Below are 25,000 nucleotides of genomic sequence, written 5' to 3' on the forward strand. Positions count from 1 at the left end.
TCAGTTTTAATAGGGGAAATACTTTACGGAAACAGAGTGTGGTTTTTCACTTTTCACTTTATACTCATACAGGACAATAGCTTTCTCTAGCTTACCTAGGAATAGATTTGCCAGCTAAAATTAAGTCTTGGAACAAAACCTGAACTGCAATAAGTCTATTGACAGGAGGGATAGTTAATATCAAATTGTTAAGTTTGAAAGAAAGGGAAGTAAAGTTAGAAAAGGAAGGACAAAAAGGTATTCTACTGCATTTTTTGCAACAGAACAGAATGCTCATTATCTAAAATTGCTATTGGGCATTATTGTATACTTAAAGCCATCCAAAATTTAGAATATGATCTGAATCACACTCTGAATATGATTCAGAGTATTCAGAGTAACCCTTGTATGATCTGTTTTTCCTGTGAATTAATTAGTCTTATCTCGGTTGTATTAATTCAAAGTAATAATCTATCATTCCAATTAATTCAATTTGTATCTTAGAATTCATATGACCAAATTGTTTTCCATATACAAGCTTTGCCTATACAGAGGAAAATTACATATTGCCAGAAAAAGAGTTTTTCTCTAGTCTTCCTTCTAACATCTGAGTTCTAGATCCTAGGTGCTTCTTTCATATGGAGAATATTTTATTTATATGGCTTCACTCTTGCAGACTCAACTGGAACAATTCAGCCACTATGATACTAGGTCTTTGTTATACTAAATAAAAATAAAACTTTATTTAATATTATTTATTTACTCATCTAACTAGCTATTTCATGGTATCCATTCTCAGCCTGCTTCCTGACTCTTTGCTTGTTCTTGTTTTAATGTTTCTTGAATCTTAAAATTTCTATTTCTTTCATTTCCACCGATTCTAACTTTTTCCAAAGCAATGCTTCACAGAAGCTCTATTTATTTTAAAGTACTGGAATTTCAAGGCAGGGAAACATTTGATTTTTATACAACTGGAAAGCACTAAAAGAGAAAAAAATGATACGTTGTGTGATGCAATATCAATATCAGACTGATAATTTAATAATCTAACAAATCTGCAAAATCTACAAGACTTGAGATGGGAAGATATGAAAAATGCTGCCCCATAGTATAACTTTTACTCTGTCCAGCAACATTGTTGTCCAATGTTTTGGCAGTCAGAATAAGAACGGTCATAGTGTCTTGCAGTCAGATAGGAAAGTGAAGTTCTGCAGCAGGCAAACTGGAACTCAGGATTTCATCTCCCTTCCTCCTCCATGAGACTGACTTTGTGTATATGGAAAGTCGTCTCCTTTTCCTTTCCCAAAGAAAACACTACTTCCAGGTTAGATCATTTATACTGGCTTCAACTTGACTCAGGAGTTTGTGGGTAAATAAGAGGTCAACAGTATGTGGGCCATCTTTGGGCCAGAACATGGATACTGTATGGAGCAGGCCATTATTTCCTACTCAATTTCCTCAATAAACCAGCTCACTGAAAAATTATATAAATTATTATTACAAACCTGAGAAGGTATTTTATCTCTCTGTTAATCAAAACTTGATTACAAGACAGACAAACAGAAAAAAAAATCTGCTCAACAGACAAATACATGAATAATGGCCAAGACTGACCAGGACAGGATGCTAGGCGGCAGGCATGTAGACAAGTATATTAGGACAATGAGGCTTGAAAGAGAAAGTGGCTAAGTTTAAAGGGAAAAATACATCCAGAAGACAGAAGTAAAAGGATTATTTCAAATGGTTGGGATACTTGCTATAATCAACAATAGGTTTGGTTGAAATAGAACAGGAAAATGGCTCCCTCAAATCTCCTGCTGTCCAGGGTCTCTGAAGTATTGGAAGAAGGTTTATGGATTGATTAAGGTGGTAGCTGGGCAAATTAAGATAGAGTTAATTATAATAGAATTCTTTATAGAATTCTTTATTGGCCAAGTGTGATTGGATACACAAGGAATTTGTCTTTGGTGCATATGCTCTCAGTGTACATAAAAAGAAGAAAAAAAATGATTTGCATTGTTGCATCCGTAAAATAGGACTGGAGTCTTCCTTGTTTCATTGGGGCACTGTGTTCAGAATCTGTAATACTAGAATTAAAGGAATGTTCCACGTTCATAGGGAGCCAATTGAATTGGTATCAGTGACAAATTTCAGCCTCTTTCACTATTCAAATAAAGCAACAACCTCCTATAGGAAAGGATCATGTATCTCCTGTAATGATATATTCCTATTGTTAGTCACCATTTCACCTGGTTTTACCTGGGGATCCACAGTCAGGCGTGGCATGGAAGAAGCCCTCCCAGATACAGCTCGTTCCTGAGTATCCACCGGGAGATAACTGCCACAGTTAGAGGGCTGCACTCTTTTAAACTCTCTAATTTCTGGCTCCTGGAAATAAACACACAGCCAAACTCATGGGATTTCATTTGGTTATACTGCTTGCCATTTTTTGCTGGCATTGTTTTTATCCATCTGGTGGGAATTGGTTGAGAATAGGGTTTAAATGAAGCATAGTGAATGCTTTCTGTTGCCCTTCTTAAGTATGCTGAATGTGTTTAACACGATTACAAACAGTAACTATACTTTTAGTGCTAAAAAAAATATACTCATTTCAGTCTAACAGATCAGGGAAATTCAGACTGCTTGCTTTTTCAGCATACATTTTCTTGCACTCAGATATCAAGTTTGGATTAAAATAAATAAAAATTAAGCCTGGTTTCACGATAAAGTGCCTTTCTGATTTAAATCTGGCTCCAATGTCTCAGCGATTTAATTTTTAAAGCCTGCTGGTTCATAAGTGTGATGTGTGTGTGTGTGTGTGTATTTCCCTCCATCAACCATCCTTCTACTTAATCATCAGTAAAAGCTTTGCCAGGAATATCCCCAAATGAATTTTTAGATGCTTATGTAATGCTTTCACTGTTTGTCTTTTGCTATGCTCAATGATCAAAATGGATTTTTATTGTTGTTAGATCAAGAGAAATTAGGAATAGTGTATCAGTCGCCAAACAGAAGTCTGACAAAAATTGTTTGTGTGTTCTTTTCAAGCCAGAAAGTCTAAGAAGGCATAATGTATGTGTGTGCGTGTAATACAAAATTTATGGATAGAGTGCAACATTCTGAGAAGCACACAGAGTGGAAATAAATGCACAATTATACAGCATTGGATTTCAACAAAGGTGGTGCACAAATGTGCACACACACAAAAATAGACCATTTACATATGCAGACGTGAATCCCACCAGGTAATAAGGTGGCTGCAAGTGTGGGTCAGAGGCATGTAATCCACATTTGTGTGATATGATTCAACAATTTGGTTTTTGAACATGAACACCAGCATTGAAGACAAAATGAACAAAAGCTCCAAAGCACTAGTTATTATTGTTTATCGCTGAATAACCCACCTGATGAAATGATTATATGCAATGAGAACAAACCAATTAGTAGAATGATAATTAGAATTAACAACTGTAACAAACATAAAGGGTCAAATTTTCAGTCAAAAATTGCATTTCTAACATTGATAAGTACTTTGAAAATATAACTTGCTTGATGATACTTGAGTATATTTTATATAATATTCTTATTTTACTAAATATTTGCAACATATACTTCTTTATAACTTAAAATATTTACCATCATCATAATCCCGTCAAACCTCCAGCAATGCTTACTCATCACTACAACTTTAGCTGTAGACCTTTCATTATTATTAAATGGTTAAATGTCTCTTAACATCTCCATAGATTGTACACTTCTAGATCGCTAGAAATCTATAATGACAAAGAAAAATCTAACAAGAAAAAACAATAAGTTCTGTATTATGCTTCCATGTTTTCATCTAGGATACCTAAATGAAATAAATACTACAGTATCTATTTGAGCAGTAATTTGATGAATTATATATGAGGTGACCAAAACTTCAGCAATGAATCTCTCATGGAATAACTGACCAATTTTTGAAGATATGTGAGATTAAACTGACGATAAACAAATCCTTATTGTTTTTTTTTTTAAAAAGTTTGTAACTAGTTCTGATAACAAAAGTAATGGCTATATATGTTACTACAGTAGATCTATTCTTCCTATCCGGAATGGATGAATTCTTGTCTACCAGAAATCTTCTCTGTTAATGTCCAATGGGGAAGCAGCACATTGTTATAGTGGAAGTTTCATCAACAGGATCTACAAAGACCTAAATGTAGGTCTTTCTAGGATTACCAGCATTTCAGGGTTATAATAATTAAACTATTTGGAAAGACCCAGTTTCAATGTTATATTCCACAGAATAGCTTTGGAAAAAAGAATAATAAGTCTCAAAGTCAAACATAAGGTATTTTCTGGGAATATGAGCCTTCCTAAAATCTAGACAGAAAAATAAAGTAAGATTAGTAAAATTAATAAAATAGACATTATAACATATTATACAATAATATAATAGAATAGAATATCATTACATATTGTATATGTATTGTATAATAGTATATACAATATACTGCATGCAATATATGCAATATATTGTACAATATATTTTATAATAACACAACGTAATATCATTATATGATACAATACTATAACACCACTTGCAACCAAGGTTTTTCAACAGTACAGGCACAATTTCACTTGAAATGCTTTTCTGAAATCAATGGAAAACAGAAGCATTTAAAAAAAACAGTACATTGATTTACCAGAGATTGCTGTTCTTGGTACTCTCCGTGGGCTGAATCCATACATGCCAACTGGAATATCTCTTGGGGAGAGAGTGGACTCAGGGAGGGGAACCCACTACGGCTGGTCCTATAAAGATAGTCCAACTTGAAATGAAAAGAGAATACATCTTTCTGTAACTTTCACTATTTTTTTTCTACCTCCTCCAAGATAAAACATCAGTCCCAGGGAAAAAACATATTTCACAATGAACGACATGCTTTTGTTGGAAAAAAGTGAGCTAATTATTACCAATGTCAGAAATGAATATGCCATAAAATTCTTTTCCAAGGGAAAGCTTGTCATATCCCTGCCAGGTTTTAGGAAAGCACATTGCTGTTATTTGCCCATCCTTCTGAAGCGGTAGAAATAATAAAGCAATAAATAACAGTTAAAACCAAGATCAGCAGATAGGTAGCTTGAATTACACACAATATGCAGAATGCCCAACATCAGTCAAACTAGAAACGTTCTACCAATCCATCAATGGAGAGAATGCAGCAAACTAGACAATACTTGACAAAGACAAAACAGTGGAGTTCTAGGCACAGCTATGGAATAAGAATTACAACAATAATGCAGCTGGGATAAAAATGGTGGCTAAGAATAAAAAAAGAAGCTGAAATGAAAGAACTTGTAATAACAGCAGAAATGGTGGAGAAACTGCAAGGAAGATCAAGAACTGATCAGCACCAAGTGAAGATTAACAGCGTGTTTTTTCATTAAAACACCTGACTGGTCTACAGCCACTCAAGGCTGGTGACATTGGAGATTGGTTAGTATCTGACAAGCCTATCTAATAATGAAAGATCCAACAAAAAAGCAAGCACCAGGCAACTACAGGCCAATTACCTGCTTACCAACAACTTTCAAATTGCTAACTGCTGTGGTACAATTCAACAGCATCTAGCTGAAAACAAGTTTTTTCCACCTCAATGTGGCTTGCATTGCTTAAAAGAAGGTATTCAACACCCTGCCACATGATTGGATAATCAAGTGCCTAGAAATAACAGGAGTCAGTAGAAACATCAGAAGCTTCATGAAAGATTAGAGACACAATGGAAGAGACAGTTGCTGGTTAGTGGTGATGTTCTGGGAGAGGTTAATATCAACAGAGGAATCTTTCAAGGAGACTCATTCTCTCCATTACTTTTTGTCATTGCACTGATTCCTCTGTCAACAATACTGAACAAATCAGACCAGACCATGACTATCAAATATCAAAAATATCTGCATGGCTATCTTGTCTCTTTATGTGAATGATCAGAATGGAAAAACACCATCTGAAACAGAATCACTGCTCAATGTGCATATACACAACCAGGATATTGTAATGGAGATTGGACTGGATGAATGTGACATCCTTAACAAGGGAAAAATAGTGAAAGCTGAAGAAATCAAAATACTCTATGGAAATAGCATCAAGAGTTTGAAAGACAATCACTACAAATACTTGGGGATCTTTCAAGCTGACAACATCAAGAGTACTAGAGACAAGAAGAAGGTTAGAAGTAAATAGATCATGAGAGTGAAGAAGATCTTGAAATCCAAAGTCACCATTAAGGCAATTAACACTCGGGCAATTCCAGTTATTAGATACACAGCTGGAATAACGGACTGGACTCAAGCAGAGCTAAAAGCCCTTGATAGGAAGACCAGAAAAATAATGACAATGAATCAGGCCCTTCATCCATTCAGTGACAGACACTATTTACCAAGGAAAATAGGTGGGTGTGAAATGTTGCAAGTGCACTAGAAGCTGAAGAAAATAAAAGACAACTGGAAGAATATCTGAAGGACAGTGAAGAAGATGCACTAAAGCTAGTATACCAGTATAGCATACTGAGTACTGGAGAGACCTAACCGGCCTACAAGAAAGACAAAATGAAGATTAGAAAAATAGACATGGCAAGGCAAAGTATTACATGACCAGAACATTAAAACAATCGAAGACATATATAATAACAATACCCGGCAAATGGCTAGGAACAGGAAAGTTGAAGAAAGAGATGCAAGGGCTAATTCTGGTTGCATAAGACCAAACCTTAAGAACAAATGCATACAAAGCCAGCATTGAGAAGACAGCAAAAGAAAGCAAAAGATACCTCTGTAAAGAAAGTAATGAAACAATGGACCACCTAGTTAATGGCTGCAAGAAAACTGCACAGACTGACTACAAAGAAAGGCATAATAAAGTAGCAATAATGGTGCATTGAAATATTTTTTTTAAAGAAATACCATTTGCCTGCAAGTGAGAATTGTTAAGGCCAGAAAATAGTCAAACTAATTAAAAAGAAAGAAGCTAAAGTGCTCTGGGACCTTAGTATTCAAGCACCTTGCCACATAACACCCCAGACTTAACAATTACTGTTAAGAATGACAAAAAGTCTGGATAGGGGACATTGCATAACCTGGAGAAAGCAGAAGAGAAGAGAAGGGACTGGAGAAAATCACAAAATACAAAAACTTGTAAATAGAAGTAGAATTACACTGGCAAAACAAAGCAAAGATAGTACCGATAGTGACAGGCTCCTAAGGATGCAATCCCAAAACATCTAAAGCACCACTTGAATGCCATCAACATTGATAAAATCACCATCAATCAATTGCAAATGGCAGTTTTAATTGGAGCAGTTACATCCTGTAACAATAACTTTAACCTAAGCAAACATCATCTTCCTATTCCAAGTACATGGGAAGGACTTGATGGATAAAAATGCCATATCCAATCTAAACTTCTGTGTGACCAACCATCATAACAACAACAATAATAATATTTTTATTTACAACAAAAAGAACCAAACAACTACTATCTTGTATTGTTGACATTATTATCAAAGAATAAAAGTGAAAAAACCTGAAACCAGTCAAAATTATATGCTTATGTTGCATTGACAGTATATACACATTTTTAATTCTTGATGATGGAAATAAGAAATGCTTACAAGTGTGGATGTATACCAGTATATCGCTGTTCAAAAATGGCTGAAACATAGGAAGTCTTTCCAGAGGTGCTTATAATCTTCACCAAAAGGTTCTGTGAGTGATATTTTTATTCCTATGCTACATTTCATTTGAAAACATTGTTTTGTATTCAGACTTGGGCTGGTTGGCACATTGCACTAAGCTGTAACTTCACATGTGGTTTATTGAATAAATCACAGTTATGATTCACCCTTCATACTAAGTCATAAACCATGGCTGGATTTACATAACACACTGAGTTTCAAGCAAACAAAGCAAATTCTTGGGTAACATGTTCAACGAGCCCAGTCAGAGAGAGAAGTATGCTTTAATAAAGACCAAGACTGTGAAAGTTTTAATGGAGGAATGGATTGGATAAGAATCAAAATGCAATGTGGCTTCCTGATTATTCTCCTCCTTTCATTCTACCTTTATTTTTCAAACTAAGTTTTGAGTTCTGCATTCTTATTGCAATCTCAGTAGTTGAAAATGTGCTGTTAACTAGCACGATTACTTTCTATTTCCTCAAAGTTTATTATCAAGATCTTTGGGTTTATTTGTAATATCTTTCTTAGATTAGATTCCTTACCATTACAGCTTTGTATCTTGAGTAAGATTCAATGAAAAAAGGATTAGGATTACTAGGATTACAAATACAAAAGTCAAGGTGGTATTGTTTATTCAAGCATCTGCACTTACAGTCCTGAAATTGTGTCTTGTTGGAGGTAAGGCAAAGCTTTGGCATTGGAAATGATCTCCTGAGGAAGAGATGAAGGCTCCATGCGCTGGAACATTGGGGCATTTTTCTGAGTTAAGAAAGAGAAAATGACTACAGTTTCAATTAGGTAAAATAATGACATAATGAATACGTGGAATTAAAACTTCCATCGTGTTCAACATCTATAATGGCTAGATGTGATAAGGATTATACTCTTAACACATTTAGAGGGCAACAGGTTTGGAAAGTCTACTCCCAAAGAAGAGGAAAATAATACTGAAACTGCTCTTAATTTTAGGTAAGCTAAATGAGACACTGCTGGGATAGCAAATACAAATCCTTTCAATTACTTTCCTTATGAAAATGTATTACATAGCATAGCTTCATCCTCCATTTTCCCCACATCTCCCCAGTCACTTGTCTCTATATTCAAAGAATTGCTTTGCATAAGTGCTGTATTTTTAACACAATCCATGTTTAGAATCCTTCCACATGCAAGGGCTGTTCTGTTCGGTGTCCTGTGCCATTCCCCCAGAAGAAACAATGCAAAAGCAGATTTTCAGAATTTCCTCTAGAACTCTCTGGTGGCCTCCATGGTTGGAAATTTCCACTTCATCTCAGCTCCTGAAATTTTATCATCCCGCCCGTACTGAAACTCTGTGGTACTTTGTCAACTTTCCCTGTTGCCTCCCTGCTGTTTTGCATGGCTGTTTCTTGCTGGAATGGCTTTGTATGGACATCGGGTTGCTGTTGGTTTGCTTGTCTACTTTTCAGCTCACTTCAATAGCATTGCTGGTGAGGGGGGAAAATAGTGAAGGGATGAAGTTCCAATATATTGCTTTCCTACTGCGACCTGCAAGCAAGCTCTGGCCATCTCAAAGAAGGGAAGCGATTTGCATAGTAGCAACAAATAAATACTCTAGATAGCTAAGGGAGTCACAGCATGCGAGGGGTCTCAGGGAAGTTAAGGATATACATATTGTACAGATTGCTATAAAAAGAACTCATAGAATGCATAAAATTGTGGGAAAGGAGAACACTTACTGTAGATCAGGAAACCTGCCATTGCATTTTCCTTTTTATAAAAATATGTACTGTCTTCTGTCTTGCTACAATGATTCCTATTGGCTGCCCTACACAAACTGCAGCAGAATTTTATATATTCTTGGAAATCATCCTTAGTGCATCATAGGCTGCAAGGTATACCTCTAAATTCTTATGCAAATAACCTACCACATCCTCTATTAATGCTTTCCATACAAATCTATTACCAGAAAATCTGAATGGTTGAATTTTAAGCCACAACAAAACAAGATCAATTATATTTTTCTTCCCACAAAACCGTACCTGTTCTTCCAGCTGCTGTCTTTGCTTTTTAGCTTTGCTCTGCTTATAGTAGTCCATTATCATCATGGCTGCATAGATTTTCCCAACTGTCAGGTCTGTAGCTGGAAGTAAAAGATGTAACCATATTAACCAAAACAGAACCCATTTACTTTGCTAAGAGAACTAGAATCAGGGACATACAGTCTTGCACATCTGTGGGGCAGGAAAGAACACATATTTATGAGCTTGGTTCTGAATTTTCAAGCCCTATGATTTGGAGGGAGCTAGCAGCCCTCAGATAAGATGAAGATCATAGGCAGAATGATGCCTTGGTTTCTGCATATATGTTTTTTAAAGATTAATATTTGATTCTAATATCAGAATAGTCTTAGAATAGAATAGCTAGGATATTGGCTATTTTGTAAAAGGGGTGATGTGTCTGAGTATTATTTACATGTGGATGCATTTCTATTTTCAAGTATGTTTTTCTGCTTTATGTCTCTATATAGAGTAAGCTAGAAGTATAAATGATGTAGCAACAGCAATAGCACTTAGATTTATATGCCACTTCGTAATGCTTTACAGCCCTCTCTAAGTGGTTTACAGAGTCAGCATACTGCCCCCATCAATCTGGGTCCTCATTTTATCGACCTTGGAAGAATGGAAGGCTGAGTCAACCTTGAACCTGGTGAGATTCGAACTGCCAAATTGTAGGCAGTCAACAGACGTATCCTGCAATACTGCATTCTAACCACTGTGCCACCATGGCTCTAATGTAGATTAGCACAAGGAATTTGCTTATATTAAATTCCTTCTCTTTCTTAAAAATCATACAAGTCTTGCTTCTTTTATTTTTCTGAATGTCACTTGGCAGCCCTAATTCCTAAACCATAACTTACTTTTTGGCATGGGGACCAATAGATCTAGCATCTTCTGAGAAAGGTGAGGCCAAATGGTCAGTATCTCCTTCTGGAGCTCAGAGTCGAACTGCTGCCAGTCTGCACCACCTATAAGGGAGCAGATCAAAAGAACTCTAAACAAAGTGGAGAGAAAGAGAAGGAAAGAGAAAAAGAAAACAAGGGAGCTAGACTCATTATTTATCCATTTTGTTTCCCATATTCCTCTAAGCTTAATGACACCAGAGATAAGAACCCTTCTTTAATTCCAATTGGCTACCAAGAGCCAAATCTGTGAGGTCCTGGGGGATACCAACAACACTTAAATTTAGCAAAGTATCCAAACCAGAACTCCTCAATCTTTAATTAATTAATCTATCAATAGTACCCTTGCAAATCTGATGATATATTTATAATATATGTATGCACACATTAATTCTTCATTGTTTCACATTCTCCTCTGAAAATGTTGATGATGTCAGACAATAGATTCTCATTACACAATTAGTAAATTTCTGAAATTTCTTATTTCATTTCTTATTTTTTATTTCATGCTTCATACTAGCAGAGTTGGTTTAGCAGCGTTTTCTTCCATGTTTGGGAAAAAAAACAACAACTAGATCTGAAATTGTTCTTAGAGAATCAGATTATTCTGAGTCATGAGGTCTATGTAGATTACAAATTAATTGATTTTGGGAAGTTGCCCATTTCTCCCCCCAAAAAAGTAAATTTCTAACTCTTGGCTATTTTAGTTTCCTTACTTTATTTTCCCATTTACCCCCAGACCCCTACCTTTTGCGATCTTAATATCAAGAGCTGTTCTAATTAATGCCATCAAGGTGGAAGTGAAATGCACCGTGTTGTCTTCAGCCACTGGCATGTTCATCAGGACCAGTCTCTGCACAAAACAGGTGGGGAGAAGGGAATCAGGCAGAAAAGAGTTTGGAAAACTGTATCATGGAGACACAAGGAAAATGCTTAAAATGCATAAACTAGAACAGCCAAAAAGGAGGGCAAGGATCGCCCCCATCTCTTCCAACCTATCCCATTCCCTTCAGCATGGTCTTTTGCCCCTTTTTATTCACCTTGCCAAGGATATGTGCTCTTTTACTGACTTGGAGCAAGACGGACAAGATGACTGATTAGGTTCCCTGACAATCACATTCTGTGATTGTGGGAAAGGAATTCAAACTCTCTGATTCCATTAAAAGGAGAAACAGCTGTAGTTTACTTCTGCATCTCCCATTTAGAACAATTTTTCTTTTACTTAATAAGCTCAGAACTCTTAGCTATATCCTGGCGCCCCCTTTTTGAGTTTTCTTCAAAAGAGGTCTTGTTGGCAGCAAATGATTATCCATGCAATGGTTCCATTTTATCTGAAGATGAAGAGGGAGGAGAGAAAGTGAAAATGAAGAGAAATTGATGAGTTATGTGGGAGTGAGTGGGTCATGCTCCTTTTACCCTTGAAGGGGAAAACAAAATGGCCAAATCCACTTCTCAGAGTGTATATATTGTTTTGTCAATTTTTATGCTATTCTTCCCATCATACCAACCACCCTCTTTCTTGAGATTTCCGGATCTATCATAAAATGGGATTAGTGAGATTAAGACTCATGGAATACTTTTGCTTCCATGTGTACAGAATCAAAAAAAAAAAAAAAAAAGAGGGGGGGCTTATGCTTCAGAAACTAAATGGTACCATTGTGGCATGCACAAAGGTGAACATGTTGCCCTCAGCTAAAATCATGGATAATGCAGTAAACGGACAATCCCAAGTAACTATTTAGAGAACCAGGGTTTGCAATCCTGTTTTTTAAGCATTTGAACCAGAACTTTCATTCAGGAGTTTTAGGAAATGGAGTCAAAAAAGTAAAGGTGATAGGTGCATAATAAAAACCCCTTTTTATATACAGGTAGTACTCAATTTACAACCACAAATGAGCCTGGAATTATGATGGTAAATCATGGCAGTTGTTAACTGAGGCACCCATCAGATCCCCTCACCTAACAACCACAATCCCAGCTTTTGCCATTGCAGTCATTAAGTTAACTGCGTTAAGCAGAGCATTAAATGGCTCAGGAGGTGGGGGAGGCTCTGGGAAGCCTGGTGCAGGCCCACACCGCAGCACTTCCCCAGATCACATTTGGCCTTCCCCACCCATTACACAGCTTCCCACCCTACTAGGTTGTATACCACAGGGCCTCCTCCTTTTCCCATTACACCTCATTTCATTTGAGTTTTCTGAAGACTGCCTTTCCCAAGGAGAAGCAGTCAATGTGCTATGCCACGTCGCCTTTCTATACAGAAACCACATGATGCCATCCTGGAAGCAGATACAATTTTGGCAGTGGTTTCAATTCTTGTCATTTAAGAATTCTGGCCACTCCCCAAATGATATCTGCTTCCAGAATGACACCAAACAGCATTTGAAGAGGAAGGCTGTGTAGCACATTGGCTGCTTTTTCTTTTCCTGAAAGACAATCTTCAAAAAAATAATCTTTTGGAAAGAGAAATAGCCAATTTGCCACATGGCCTTCCTACATAGAGGCCGCTTCATGCCATTCCAGAAGCTGGGGCCATTTTGGTAGCAGCTGCAATTCTCACAATTCTGTATAGGAAGGCCATGTGACACACTGGTTTTCTTCAGAAGAGCTAAATAGAGCAAGGAATGGGAGGGGAGCAGGGAAGTCAAGGATGTGGGGCCCAGTGTAGCAGAAAGCAGGCCCAAAGCCTATGGGGACCCAGCTGGGTTGGAAGTGAGCCCAAGAGATCCAGTGTGGAATAAATGAGTGGGGTGAGCTGCAGCATCCCTACAATTGATTGTAAGAGTGGGTTGATTACCAAGTGGCCAGATTTTGTGACTCTGGGGGCATTGCAGCAGCCATAACTTTGGGTACAGGTCATAAGTCCCTTTGTTCAGTGCCGTTATAATGTCATATAACAGTGATGGCTAACCTTTTTGCCATTGCGTGCCAAAAGCAGGGGGAGTGCAGGGGGTCTGTGCGTCCCATCCTCTGTGCATGCGGTGCAAACAGGCCATTTCCAGCCTCTGGAGGGCATCCGGGGGTGGGGGTGGCGAAGGCAGTTTTTGCCCTCCCAAAGCTACTAGAAAGGCTCTGGAGCCTGGGGAGAGCAAAAAATGGGCCTTCAGGTCCCACAGGAAGTTGGCAAACGGGCCATTTCCGGCCTCCAGGGGGCTTCCGGAGGGGGGAAAGGCTGTTTTTGCCCTCCCCAATCTCCTAGAAAAGCTCTGGAGCCTGGGGAGAGCAAAAAACAGGCCTTCCTCACCCACCCCCAGGCCCTCTGGAGGCAGGAAACTGTTTCCCTACTTCCAGTGGGCCCAGAAGGCCCAAAAATCAGCTGCCCAGTGTGCACATGCACACCACAGCTGAGCTCGCGTGCCCACTGATATGGCTCCGTGTGCCATAGTTTCGCCATCACGGTCATATAATCACGGAATGTATAGTCATAAGTTGAGGACTACCTGTATCAAAAAGGGACAGTTTCAATCACAGTCCTCTTTACTTCTTTAACCTTCTTCTCCCATACAGTTGCTCTGCTTTCATGATGCAAATACCACTGAAATCAGGCTATCACTTCCACATCACCCCCATTTTCACTCCAAATGCTTAAGAGCCCTTTGGAGGTGAACCATGGCTACCTTCCTTTCTGCTGACTTGAAATCATGAGAAAGAATGTACATCACTGCCACATCCTCAAGTCTTTTTTTTTTTTTTTTTTGCAGAGATAAAGGCAGAGATAAGCCAAACCAGCCAAACATCAATCATACCAAGTCCTGAAGACAAGGACAAAACCAACAAAACTCTTCCCAGTTAACTAGACCTCAGACTAACATTTCTGCTAAAGGTTCTGAAGCTTAGGAGTCCAGAGGAACAGCTATATCCAAACAAAAATGCAGCCACAGCATCCCCACACAAAAAATAAGTGTGTGTGTGTGTGTGTGTGTGTGTGTGTGTGTGTGTGTGTGTGAGAGAGAGAGAGAGAGAGAGAGAGAGAGAGAGAGAGAGAATGACAGAAAGAAAATATCTTAGCTTCAGTGCAGCTTCCATTACATCTATTTACCTCTGAGTTGGAAATGAATTAACCAGTCCCTCAATATTTTATGAATACTGAGATATTAGCACAGGATTCTAAGGCAGAAGCCCCAATATTTTCAGACTGCTACCTTTTCCAGAATAGAGCTGGACCCATTTTCCCATCTATTCTCTTACTTCCTATAATGAGACACCTAGCAAGGACCTGTTCTGCAGATTACTTTGAACCTGCTAGACCTATTGCGTGCAGTATTATCACACTAGCCACAAAACAGCTTATCACCTGTTCCAGCTCAGCTTCAGGGGTATCACTTCTTGCCTTCCAGGCTGTCAGAGCAACCCTTGCAGAATTTTTTTTTTTAAGTCAAAAGCTTTGCTGAAAGGATTTCAATTTAATGGGCATGTCATGCTCCATTTTGTATTTCAATGAGTCAGTGAGAAGAAGTTGCAGTTTTTAGAGTAGTTTCTCATTTTCTTCTGATGTAGTTGTCCTATTCCAAAGTCTTTGCTTAGTTCAGACTTTTGTACAGATTAAAGTTCAATCTCGCATATTAGAAGTATGGTATCATGTTTGGGCTGAGCCTAAGAGCCACACTTGGCCTTTAAGTAGTGTGAGGGGAATTCTGCATTCCTAAAAGCAGGATAATTTCATTAAAATGTATTAAGTGTTATTAATATAAATGCTCTCATGTAGCTAACAATTTTCCATTTCAAACAAATTCCAGAGTACTGCTGGAGGGACTCTGCATACTCAGAAATAAAACACAGAGCATATTCCCAGATACGTTTGTACCTTTAAGTGTGTAAATTACTTTAATACCATGAGCACTTGCTTTAATATAGTTAAGCATATTGGTATAAACTGCCTTATATCTGAACTTTAGCCCAACTAGTTAAAAAATGTCTGATCTAAATGGGAAAAGTATTCCGTGGCTTCACAGAGGATTATATTCAGTTCTGTTACCTGGAACATTTCCACTGAAGTAGCGGGATGGAAACCACATCTGAATGCATAAAGAACATTTGCTCTAATGCTAAACAAAGACCTTTTGAATCTTATTCTGCATCCCTTACCTTTTGCAGACAATAGAATAACTGAACTGATGCCCCATCAATCATAATATTCAGTGCAAAAAAAAAATAATCTTGAGTATTTGTTACCTTACATTACAGCTACCAATCCTGTTTCTCTTGGATCTACCCTCACAATGTTTGTTGTGTGCCTGCACAAAAACTAACTTTCAACATTACTTGCACTGATCCACAGGCCTTTCTCTTTTATAATGCTATTGCAAACAGAGTTATAAGGATTTGAAACATATAAGCAGTAAATATTAAACTAGGAACACAATCTGAAATCAAAGAAATAATGGAACACTTCCTTTATCTCCCACCACCCCTTACCATTATTCGTTTCCCATTTCTTGCTAATCAGAAGCCCGTAAAGGAAAGAAGGGTTGTTCTACCTTATAAGCAACTTTGGAAGGACATCTCTTCCCGAGGCCTAGTGGTGGGGACATGAGAGTCAGCATTTCATACATCTCAGTGTAATGGATGCGGCCACTGCTCATGTGCAAGGAGGAGAGAGGATAAAGGAAATGGGGAAGGGGGGAGCAAGATGCAGAAAAAGAAAAGAAAAAGGCATTCCCAGAGGTAAAAGACCCAAATAAACCAGAATATAGGAAACAGAAGAGAGAGAACAAAAACAAACAAACAAACAAAAAGACAGACAGGAAAAGAACAGGAAACCCATTAATCAATGCAAATCATACATGACAGCTTGTGCTGATGTGGATTTATAGCACCCCTCACACAGACCCAGGAACACCATCAAAACGAACTGCCTGCCTTTCCATTTCTCTGTGGATGTTTTTACAGCCAGTTCTTTCAACTGCAGTACATGCCCCTTGTAATTTCCAGGGCTTGTGTGTAAGTGTTATAAATCAAGATACACAAAAGGTGTTGTTTGGAATATGGTGGTGCATACCTCAGTGAAGTGGCATGTCCTCCCTCTCTGGCTGTGCCCATGCAAGAAGAAAGCAGCATCTTGCATAGGAGGGAAGTCCACTCTGCTCACTTCTCAAAGGAATGTTTCTGTTTGCTTCCATCTAGAGCTAGGATGGAGCACGTTCCCACCATGCACTGGTGCAAAGGCATGCCAAGTGTGTAAGAAAAGAAAATGCAGGAAGAAAATTCGACATGCCATGCTCTCCAGCCCTCCTCCCATTTCCTCCCACATGCGAATTCAAGTTTCACCCAGTTGGAGTTTAAAGAGTCTTGACAGAGGCAGCTGTTTTGCCTTAAGGCTTTAGTTGGGTTGGTTGGTATTCCCTGTTTTGTGAGTCTCTGGTTCTGTATTCAGCCCTCTACTCAGTATAAAAGGAGGTCAGATTAAAACTTAGTCTCTTGCCTTGGACGCTTCATTGTGAATCCTTATTCTAAGTGTGGGGAATATTGTGGAAAAGGATAAAGGGTTTCCTCTATTCTTTCCAAGAAGGGAAACACAACATACAAAATGATGTAAGGAAAGAAAAGACTTGCATGGGTTCCAGTGAAAATAGATTTTGATGCCATACACTGGCTATTAAACAGTATCGGATGTGTTTTCAGCTTGTTTTAGGTGAAAGATATAATGACCTTTGTTTACTATTTGTTCAGCTCTTGTATTACTTTTAAGACTCATTAACACAGAGACACCACTGTTAAAGCAACAAGTTTGGTATTTAACTGCTCCTATTTTTGATAAAATGTGTAATAATTTAATAATGTGTTTTCTATTCCTTCAATCTTTACTTAACATTTCTAGGTTGGTCTTTTGCTAAATGCAGTCAAATTGGCTTGTATGCAGCTATTAAAATGCATTAAAATATATTGTTTGAAAATAAACAATGAGGAAGGTCTGATTGAGTTGCTTTTTATTCCAGAAAAAAATGCTCTTAAAATTCCTCCAAAATATGTCTCTTCACAACTGAATTTGAATTTTTAATTTTTTTCCCTCCATTGTAAGTTTGTGGGTATGGCTTGCACAGAATAAAGAAACAAGCTTTTAAAAATCTGTCTCTAACCATAATGACTGCCTCAAAACTGAAACTGACTTACAGGTGGATTTAAAAATTACAGCCTACAAGAAAGACATGAAAATAATAGATTTACAAATGAAATTGAATGATTTAAAAATTAAAAAACTATATACAAACTATATATAATAAATCAGAGGAGCAATGTGGATTATTTTTTAATACTGGATTTACAGAAGGGAAATGCTGAAGTTGCCACAGTGGAATTACAAAGAGGGCCTAACAAAGATAATGACAAGAATTTTGAGAGAAAACATAAAGAGTGTGTGAAAAGCCAGATGTTAGAGCTTTCTGTAAGGAATTGAAAGACTGTTGGGAGAAACTAGACAGAATACAGAATTGGTTTATCTGATCTAAGTTAAAATAATGGGTTGCTATTTCAGGTGTTATTTAATCATTTTTTGATTGGAACTAAATGATGATGGTTATTTCTGAGAATGTTTAATTATAATAAGGCTGGACTTTGATTATTTGAAGAGAGGAAACAGGGTGGATCTGTTTAAATGGAAAGGAAGAATTCAAATTGGGTGTAACAGATATAGTTTGTAATAATTATGTTATTTCTGATAACCCTTGCTGATAAATATGATGAAATGAGGCTGGGGAGATAGGATTATAGAAAATGGGATAAAGTATGGAATGAAGAGGGTTTTGGTTGTATTATAAAATATAGTAATTAGTTGTTAACATAGATTGTACTTTCTTTTCCTACTTTTATATCTTTCCTTTATTTTCTTTTTCTGCACTTTTAAATATTTTTAAGCATCAGAGAGGCTTACAAAACAGATCAGTTTTAACTTACTCAGCAAAGGTTAACATGCTATGGATTAAACTGGAGCTAAATAAGCTTTTTAATATCAGGTCAAAAAACTAAAAAATAAATATAAATTTATAATATTAAAAGAAGATATTTATGTCAATGGAGTTAATTTTGTATCTATTCAATTTGTGAATTTCAGGTATATTAAGCAGGAGACATAATCACATACAATTATTAGCACAATTGTTTTCACCATAGTTTGCATAAATATATTTTAGCCACTAATAACATGAAAAAAGGGAAATCTGAATGGGAAAAAAATCCACAGCAAGACTTCCTGGAGTGACTTTTCCGCATAATCCCTGTCATTAGGGATTCTCTTTCAAGATAATGGCTGTTTACCCAGGCAAAAGATAAAAAACAATATTTGCAAATCGCTTGATATGTAGGTGCCTAAGGAGATACAGATATATTTATAGATATAGATAATTTTATATCTTAATTGTTACCCTCCCAGAGCCTTTGGGAATGAATGTCCTTTGGGAGTGACATACAAATAAAGTAATGTCCTAAAATTAAATAAGAAATAAAATAAATTGAGGAAATTTCTGATACAGCAGAAAGCCAGCTAATTCTCAGAATCAAATTATACACTTTTCGTAAGTAAAGATGTTGGCAGATTTTTCATTTACCTAGAATCTTTCTACACTACTCTTCAACAGATTATAAAAGGACAAACACTTGTTATTTATAATATGGCATAGCTTAATCAACATGGCACAGTTAGAAATATTAAATCAGCATGGGACGTAAATCTAGTAGTTAATATTTCAGTGTGTTCTAATTAATTTTTCTGTTCAAAGTAATCATAAAGATAATTATACACACACGCACACACACACATATATATTGTGTGTGTGTGTGTGTGTATAAACTGACAAGTTATGCTGATGGAAAAAACAAATATAAAGTTTAAAAACAAAAATAAGAAAAATTCCAAATGCTGGTAAAAGTTTAGCATAGGTCTAAATGAGTCACAGGAAATTGTCCAAAAGCCTTCAGTTGTCTTGATTTATCTGGGCAAGTAATCAAATTCAGGAAAGTTTTCTTTTTTGCAAGTCAGTGTGAGGTTAGGGGGAAAAACAACCAAGCACTGTAGGAGAGGCAAAAGACTATGCGAACTTAATTTGCTCATGGTTTCTTAATTATGCTATGCTATTACTGAGAAATAGGGACAGTTCTCTATTTCCAAAGTTAATTTGGAAGATTCTCTGTGGGTATGTTCACTGCTGCTTGTGGTATTCACTATGGAAGTTAATTAGTACGTTTTAATCCTTTCTAAAGCAAAACTGAACAAATATACTTCAAAAGGGCACATCTCATCTCTGGCTATGAAAAGTTCAAAAGTGTTTAAGATCCAGAAATTCAGAGTGCTTTACATTGCAATTTTCTCACATATTCATGGATCCTTAGGGGGCTGGGGGAGAAGAAACTATATATTATATAATAGTTTTAGGAACTGTTCAGCTGAAAGCACTTTTACTTGGAAAGAGAGTGTGAGGAAAGAATTTTTTTGTGGAATCTGAATATATCTAGAGGTTGTACAACATTTTTCTTGGTGAAACTTTGGGCAGGCAAGCAATGAAGGATCATGAAGGATGACCTAAGGAACTATATTATGAAAATGGTGCAGAAATACTTAGAGTTTCTTGGCTGGGACAAAATCTCATAGAAGCAGCTTTTCAATTAGAAGAAAACAGAAGTTCATTCTTTTTAAATGGACTTTAAACAAATGGACAGATTTGTTAGTAAACTTTGAATTCTAAATGACCTTGTCATGAATATAGTCAGTACTGATGAACAAAAGGAGACCAGCAAGAAGAAAAGAATTACTATTAATTAAACAAAGCTGTAATTTGTTAGTCATTTGCCATAGAGATTAATTATCAACGATGTTCTTTTGCTTACAAAACCCATCTATCTATCTATCTATCTATCTATCTATCTATCTATCTATCCATCCATCCATATTCATATTCATATTCATACACATACATGTATTTGAATTTACTACATTTGATATAACTAGGGTTTATTTTTTCTTAATATCAATACCATATAGAGATATTTCTTTGTGTTTATCGATGTGTTTGTACAGAATTAACACTCATAAAATAGATATAGGAGATTAATGCCTTCATGTAAACACTCGCCTTATTTTTTTATTAGATGTGATCTCACAATATAACACTAAACCTATATCTGAGCTCAGTACCAGACTGTACTGAAGACAATACTTTTCCATACAAAAGTATTTTTCACTCCTAAAATTAAAGTTTGCTGGTTGCTCTAGCTTTCTGCTTGACATGCTAATTTCTCATTAACTAAATGGCTTTATTAAGTTAAACCCAAATAGCCAGATGAACTCCTGCCCATCATATCAAGTTTCTGGCATACGTTTTTCATACAAGTTAAGATGCTTGAATCTAGTTGCACTATTTCTGAAGTAGAGGCAGAATATTATTCTGGATGAATGGATCTTCCATGCCCAACAGCGTAATACCTTTAAAATTAAGTCTCTGGGCACAACTGGTGAGCTTTGTTCATTTCTTACCATATCTGATTTGATTTTTTAAAAATTAAAATTAAATTCTTTGTTCCCTACTTTTGCTCCCAAATTAGTGAGAACCAAATACAATACCCCTTTCAAATGAAAAAATGTAGGTCCTGAAAGGGGAAGCAGAAAACAATGGTTCCAAAGACTTCTCTATGCAATAGGAGACACTCTAAAACCTCCAGAGTTATTCATTCAAGATGAGAATGAATGTGTAATTTCAGCTGTGCCCTGAAATCCATTTCTTGATCTTTTCCAGGTAGAACAGCTGCTGATTCTGAGAAGGTTTGAATCTCTTTAAACTCGAGGGAAAGCAAGTCAGGATTCCCTTGTGAAGTACAATAGCGAGGAGGAGAGTGGGATTTAATGGGATGTCCCTATTGCCAGGTTGTGGCTGGGGATTGTGAGGCAAACCTTGCAAGCCACCCTGCAGGGGCACTTCTCTCCCAGGCCCAGAGGAGGCGAGATCACCCGTACTAATTTGTACATATCCTTATACAGGATCCTGCCACTGGAAAGGAAGCACAGGTGAGTTAATAGGCCCAATCAGGAAATGGGAAAGAAGAACTGTGTGCAACTGGTAACGCCAGAGATGTGCATTGCTTTTTTCCTAGGAGGGGGTTGAAGGCTCTGCACAATCACCTCCTTTGAAGATATAGCTATTATTGTCTCTACCATGTTCCCATGGAGGAATTTTCCATCACCAAGAAGGAGCACATGGCCTGATTTATAATGGAATGATAAACTTCAGTCATTCTACCAAGTTTTATTCCATTTAAAAAACAGCAGAATAAATGGTTTTTCATAATCAACTATTCATATCAAGTGGATATATGGTGTCTTATTGTATGCAAAGTTTCAAGCCAGGGTTTTTTTGCCCCGTCAAATCCTGTCTTCCCACTTTGTCCTTTTTTCACAGTGGTGATCAATCTGTACTGTGAGTTCAATTTCACCTAGGATAAACAGGTGCTCCAAAGCCATATCAATAGCATGTCAGGAGATGATTAGACTACAGTGCTTCCTTTTGATATCCCAGGGTTTGTTTTTTGGGTCTCTGAAAACTAAGGTTTGTTTGTATCAGCCAGAGATAATTTCTTTTGGTCACCACAGTCTAGCAGTGGAAGGGCAGGAGGTGAAACTCTTACAGTTATAATGATCAGTTTTATTTAGAATGATAATTATACTGTAGGCAGTATTCTAGACAGAATGGTAGGTATTATTTTTTAATGCAGTGATAAAGTGCAAAAGAAGAAGTTGAATTCTTTATAATCCTATTTTTTCATGGCAAGGTTGGATGATTTTTGAAAAACTACAGTTTTAGTATAAGACAAATTTAGTGGGCTAGTTATAAAAATAATTATAGGAAGGCGAAAATAGGAAAATAAGAAAAATCTGTTGTGTTCTTATTTAAATCCTAAATAATTTTTCCACAAACTGTCTTTCTTCACTTCTATGAGACTGCACTGAGAACTGCCAGTCACTATGGCTTTTAGCTGCAAAGAGTGACACTGACATTTCTTGACCTTTCAAGAAAATAACATGAATTTCCTTGCTACAGATGAGTTATTAAGCCAGGGCTACAAAATTAATGCCTGCTTCTAACAGCAGAAACAAGTTCAGAAGAGTAGCCATGTTAACTGTGTGCTCATCTTAAAGGCCAACATATTTATCATGTAAATCTTTTAGAAGGCAGAGGTTTCATTCATTTAGAAGAGTGAATTCACAGAAAACAATACATTTAGTTTTCAGATCCTAAGGTAAAGCAGATACTATCCATCTGATGAACTTCTAGGATTCCAATATCTCCAGAAAAGTCATGAACATTGACACATATATCAATAGACAATTAGGCAGACAGGTAGTGCTAATTCAAGCAGGAGAAAAATAATAAGAAATTTTTTTTTAAGTTTTCAGATTTGAGATCCATAAAAGATAACCTAAGGTATTACTGCCAGTGGCAGTTCCACTTCAGGCTAAGGACCATTACTTAGGAATTCTGGAATTAGGCAAATATATTGAAATGCCCCAAAGAAGATATAATAGAAAACAATATCTCCAAAGCACTTTTGAAATGTATGGGTAATATGAGTGAAGGTTTTTAATAACATGGTGGTCAATTCACTTCTGACATAAATTATATGTGAAGATTTTTTTTCTCTTAAAACATTTTAGGTTGCAGGCACAAAAAGATAATATAGTACAAAATAAAAAAAATGGGTGGGGGATTTAATGTTGGACATATATGGGTAAAATCCTCTTTATACATATATCTGAGACTTCAATTTCCACAATGGCTCATAAGTATGTCCGTATGGTCGATATAGGAAAAATCATTTGCTGCAGGAAAACTGCAATCTACAGAATATTCCATTGTCATGAAAAGTGCACAGCCACTCTTATTTGAAAGAGCTCTTGCAAAGCTGTGATGATAGAATAAAAAAACTCACAAAGGATATATACTTCTTTTTAATTAAAAAGTGGAAACTAGCTAAATTGTTAATTTAAGTAAGACTATTAGGTTGTTTAGGTGCAGGTGGCCTTTGTATAAGAACTTCTAGAAGCCCCAAAATGGAGAAGGGCATTTCCATTCTATTTGTACTTTATTTGGATATCACATCTAAACAGATTTTTTAAAGAAAATTTTAAAAAAACCAGATATGCCTACATACCATGCAGCTCTATCATATTCTGCCCAAATCCGGACAAATTCATCAAGGTGATGGGGTCCCAAGATGGAAGAATCTCGAGTCAGATATTCAAAATTGTCCATAATGACAGCCACAAAGAGATTGAGCATCTAAATATGAAGGAAACAAGAAGAATGCATAATAAGGGGAAAGCGATAGCCACAGATCTATAAGTAGAAGACCAGCAAATGAGGAAGCACAAAAGAGCTGCATTGTAATTCTGCACACGATAGTGAAATTCTTTAATTGTGTTTACAGCTGCTTCTCTTGTAACATAATAGCTCTTTGAGAAATACCATAAAGAATACCATACCATCTTTTAAATCAATCTGGTGAAAACAATACAAAACAATAAATCTATAGAATAATGGAAAGAGGAACTCACTAAGAAGGAGCAGAAGAAGATGAAAGAGACAAAGTAGACATATGCTAGTTCTGTGCCACATTTCTCATTCTCATTTTGTCCAGATGTTGCCGTAGTGTCTGGCTCACAACCTTTCCCTTCTAGGCATGAAAGCATAATCTCCTGCCATGCCTCCCCTGTAGCGCTTCTGTAAGAAAACAAATCCATCTTGTGGTTGATTATTATGTTCAACAAATCCTTCCTACTTTCAGAAAGTCTCTGTTTAAGCTATACTCTTTTAAAACTAGACTTCAGTGTGCTTTAAGGAGTTTTTTAAAAATATAAATTGAGGCAAGGTCTTGCTCTTCTGCAAAATGTACTACAAACATCATACTAAGCATAATTTTTCCTTAAGTTGAGCTTGTCTCCTGGTGACCATCTAGGACCAGGGGTGTTAAACTGACATCGTCACGTTGTTGACACGTGACATATCGGAACTTTTCACCCATTTGCTAAACCGGCAGTGGGTGTGGCCAGCATGTGACGCATCTGGCCCACGGGCCGTGATTTTGACATCCCTGATCTGGACCATGTAGATTTCTTGGCAATAGTGTAGAAGTGGTCTGTCATTGCCAAACAGGCTGGTGGTGGCAGCAGCCGCAGAAAGCAGTAATTATCTCACTATTGTACATAATACACATTATTTAAGATAGTTTCAAAAGACACATTTCAGATAGTTTCTTAAATGTAAATTAAATTATTAAATTAAGATATATTTGAAATCCAATAAATGGTTCAGAAATCATCCATGACATCTAGAGGTTGTCTGAGGTTAATTCCCATCATGGTTACCAAAGGGGATATCACTTCTTA

The 25,000-nt window shown here is 36.8% G+C and overlaps 1 protein-coding gene across 5 annotated transcripts in view; it reads right to left on the minus strand.

Moving 5' to 3' along the window:
- CACNA1E (calcium voltage-gated channel subunit alpha1 E) overlaps positions 1-25,000 on the minus strand; it is a 453,280-nt gene that overhangs the window by 15,024 nt on the left and 413,256 nt on the right. For 2 of the 5 annotated variants that reach the window (XM_060690120.2, XM_034409672.3), the window contains 9 exons: positions 24,170-24,335; positions 23,767-23,894; positions 16,113-16,209; positions 11,383-11,488; positions 10,594-10,701; positions 9,716-9,816; positions 8,350-8,456; positions 4,668-4,776; positions 2,239-2,367 (listed from right to left, as the gene is read on the minus strand). In XM_060690120.2, coding sequence (XP_060546103.2) covers positions 2,239-2,367; positions 4,668-4,776; positions 8,350-8,456; positions 9,716-9,816; positions 10,594-10,701; positions 11,383-11,488; positions 16,113-16,209; positions 23,767-23,894; positions 24,170-24,335 — 1,051 coding nt within the window. Of the gene's footprint in view, positions 1-2,238; positions 2,368-4,667; positions 4,777-8,349; positions 8,457-9,715; positions 9,817-10,593; positions 10,728-11,382; positions 11,489-16,112; positions 16,210-23,766; positions 23,895-24,169; positions 24,336-25,000 lie in introns of all 5 variants that reach the window. The other 3 variants (XM_060690123.2, XM_060690121.2, XR_015733193.1) reach the window with 2 other exon arrangements.

This window comes from Pantherophis guttatus, chromosome 3 (genome assembly GCF_059756535.1).
Source record: "Pantherophis guttatus breed Tessera chromosome 3, ASM5975653v1, whole genome shotgun sequence".
NCBI classification, from domain to species: domain Eukaryota; kingdom Metazoa; phylum Chordata; class Lepidosauria; order Squamata; family Colubridae; genus Pantherophis; species Pantherophis guttatus.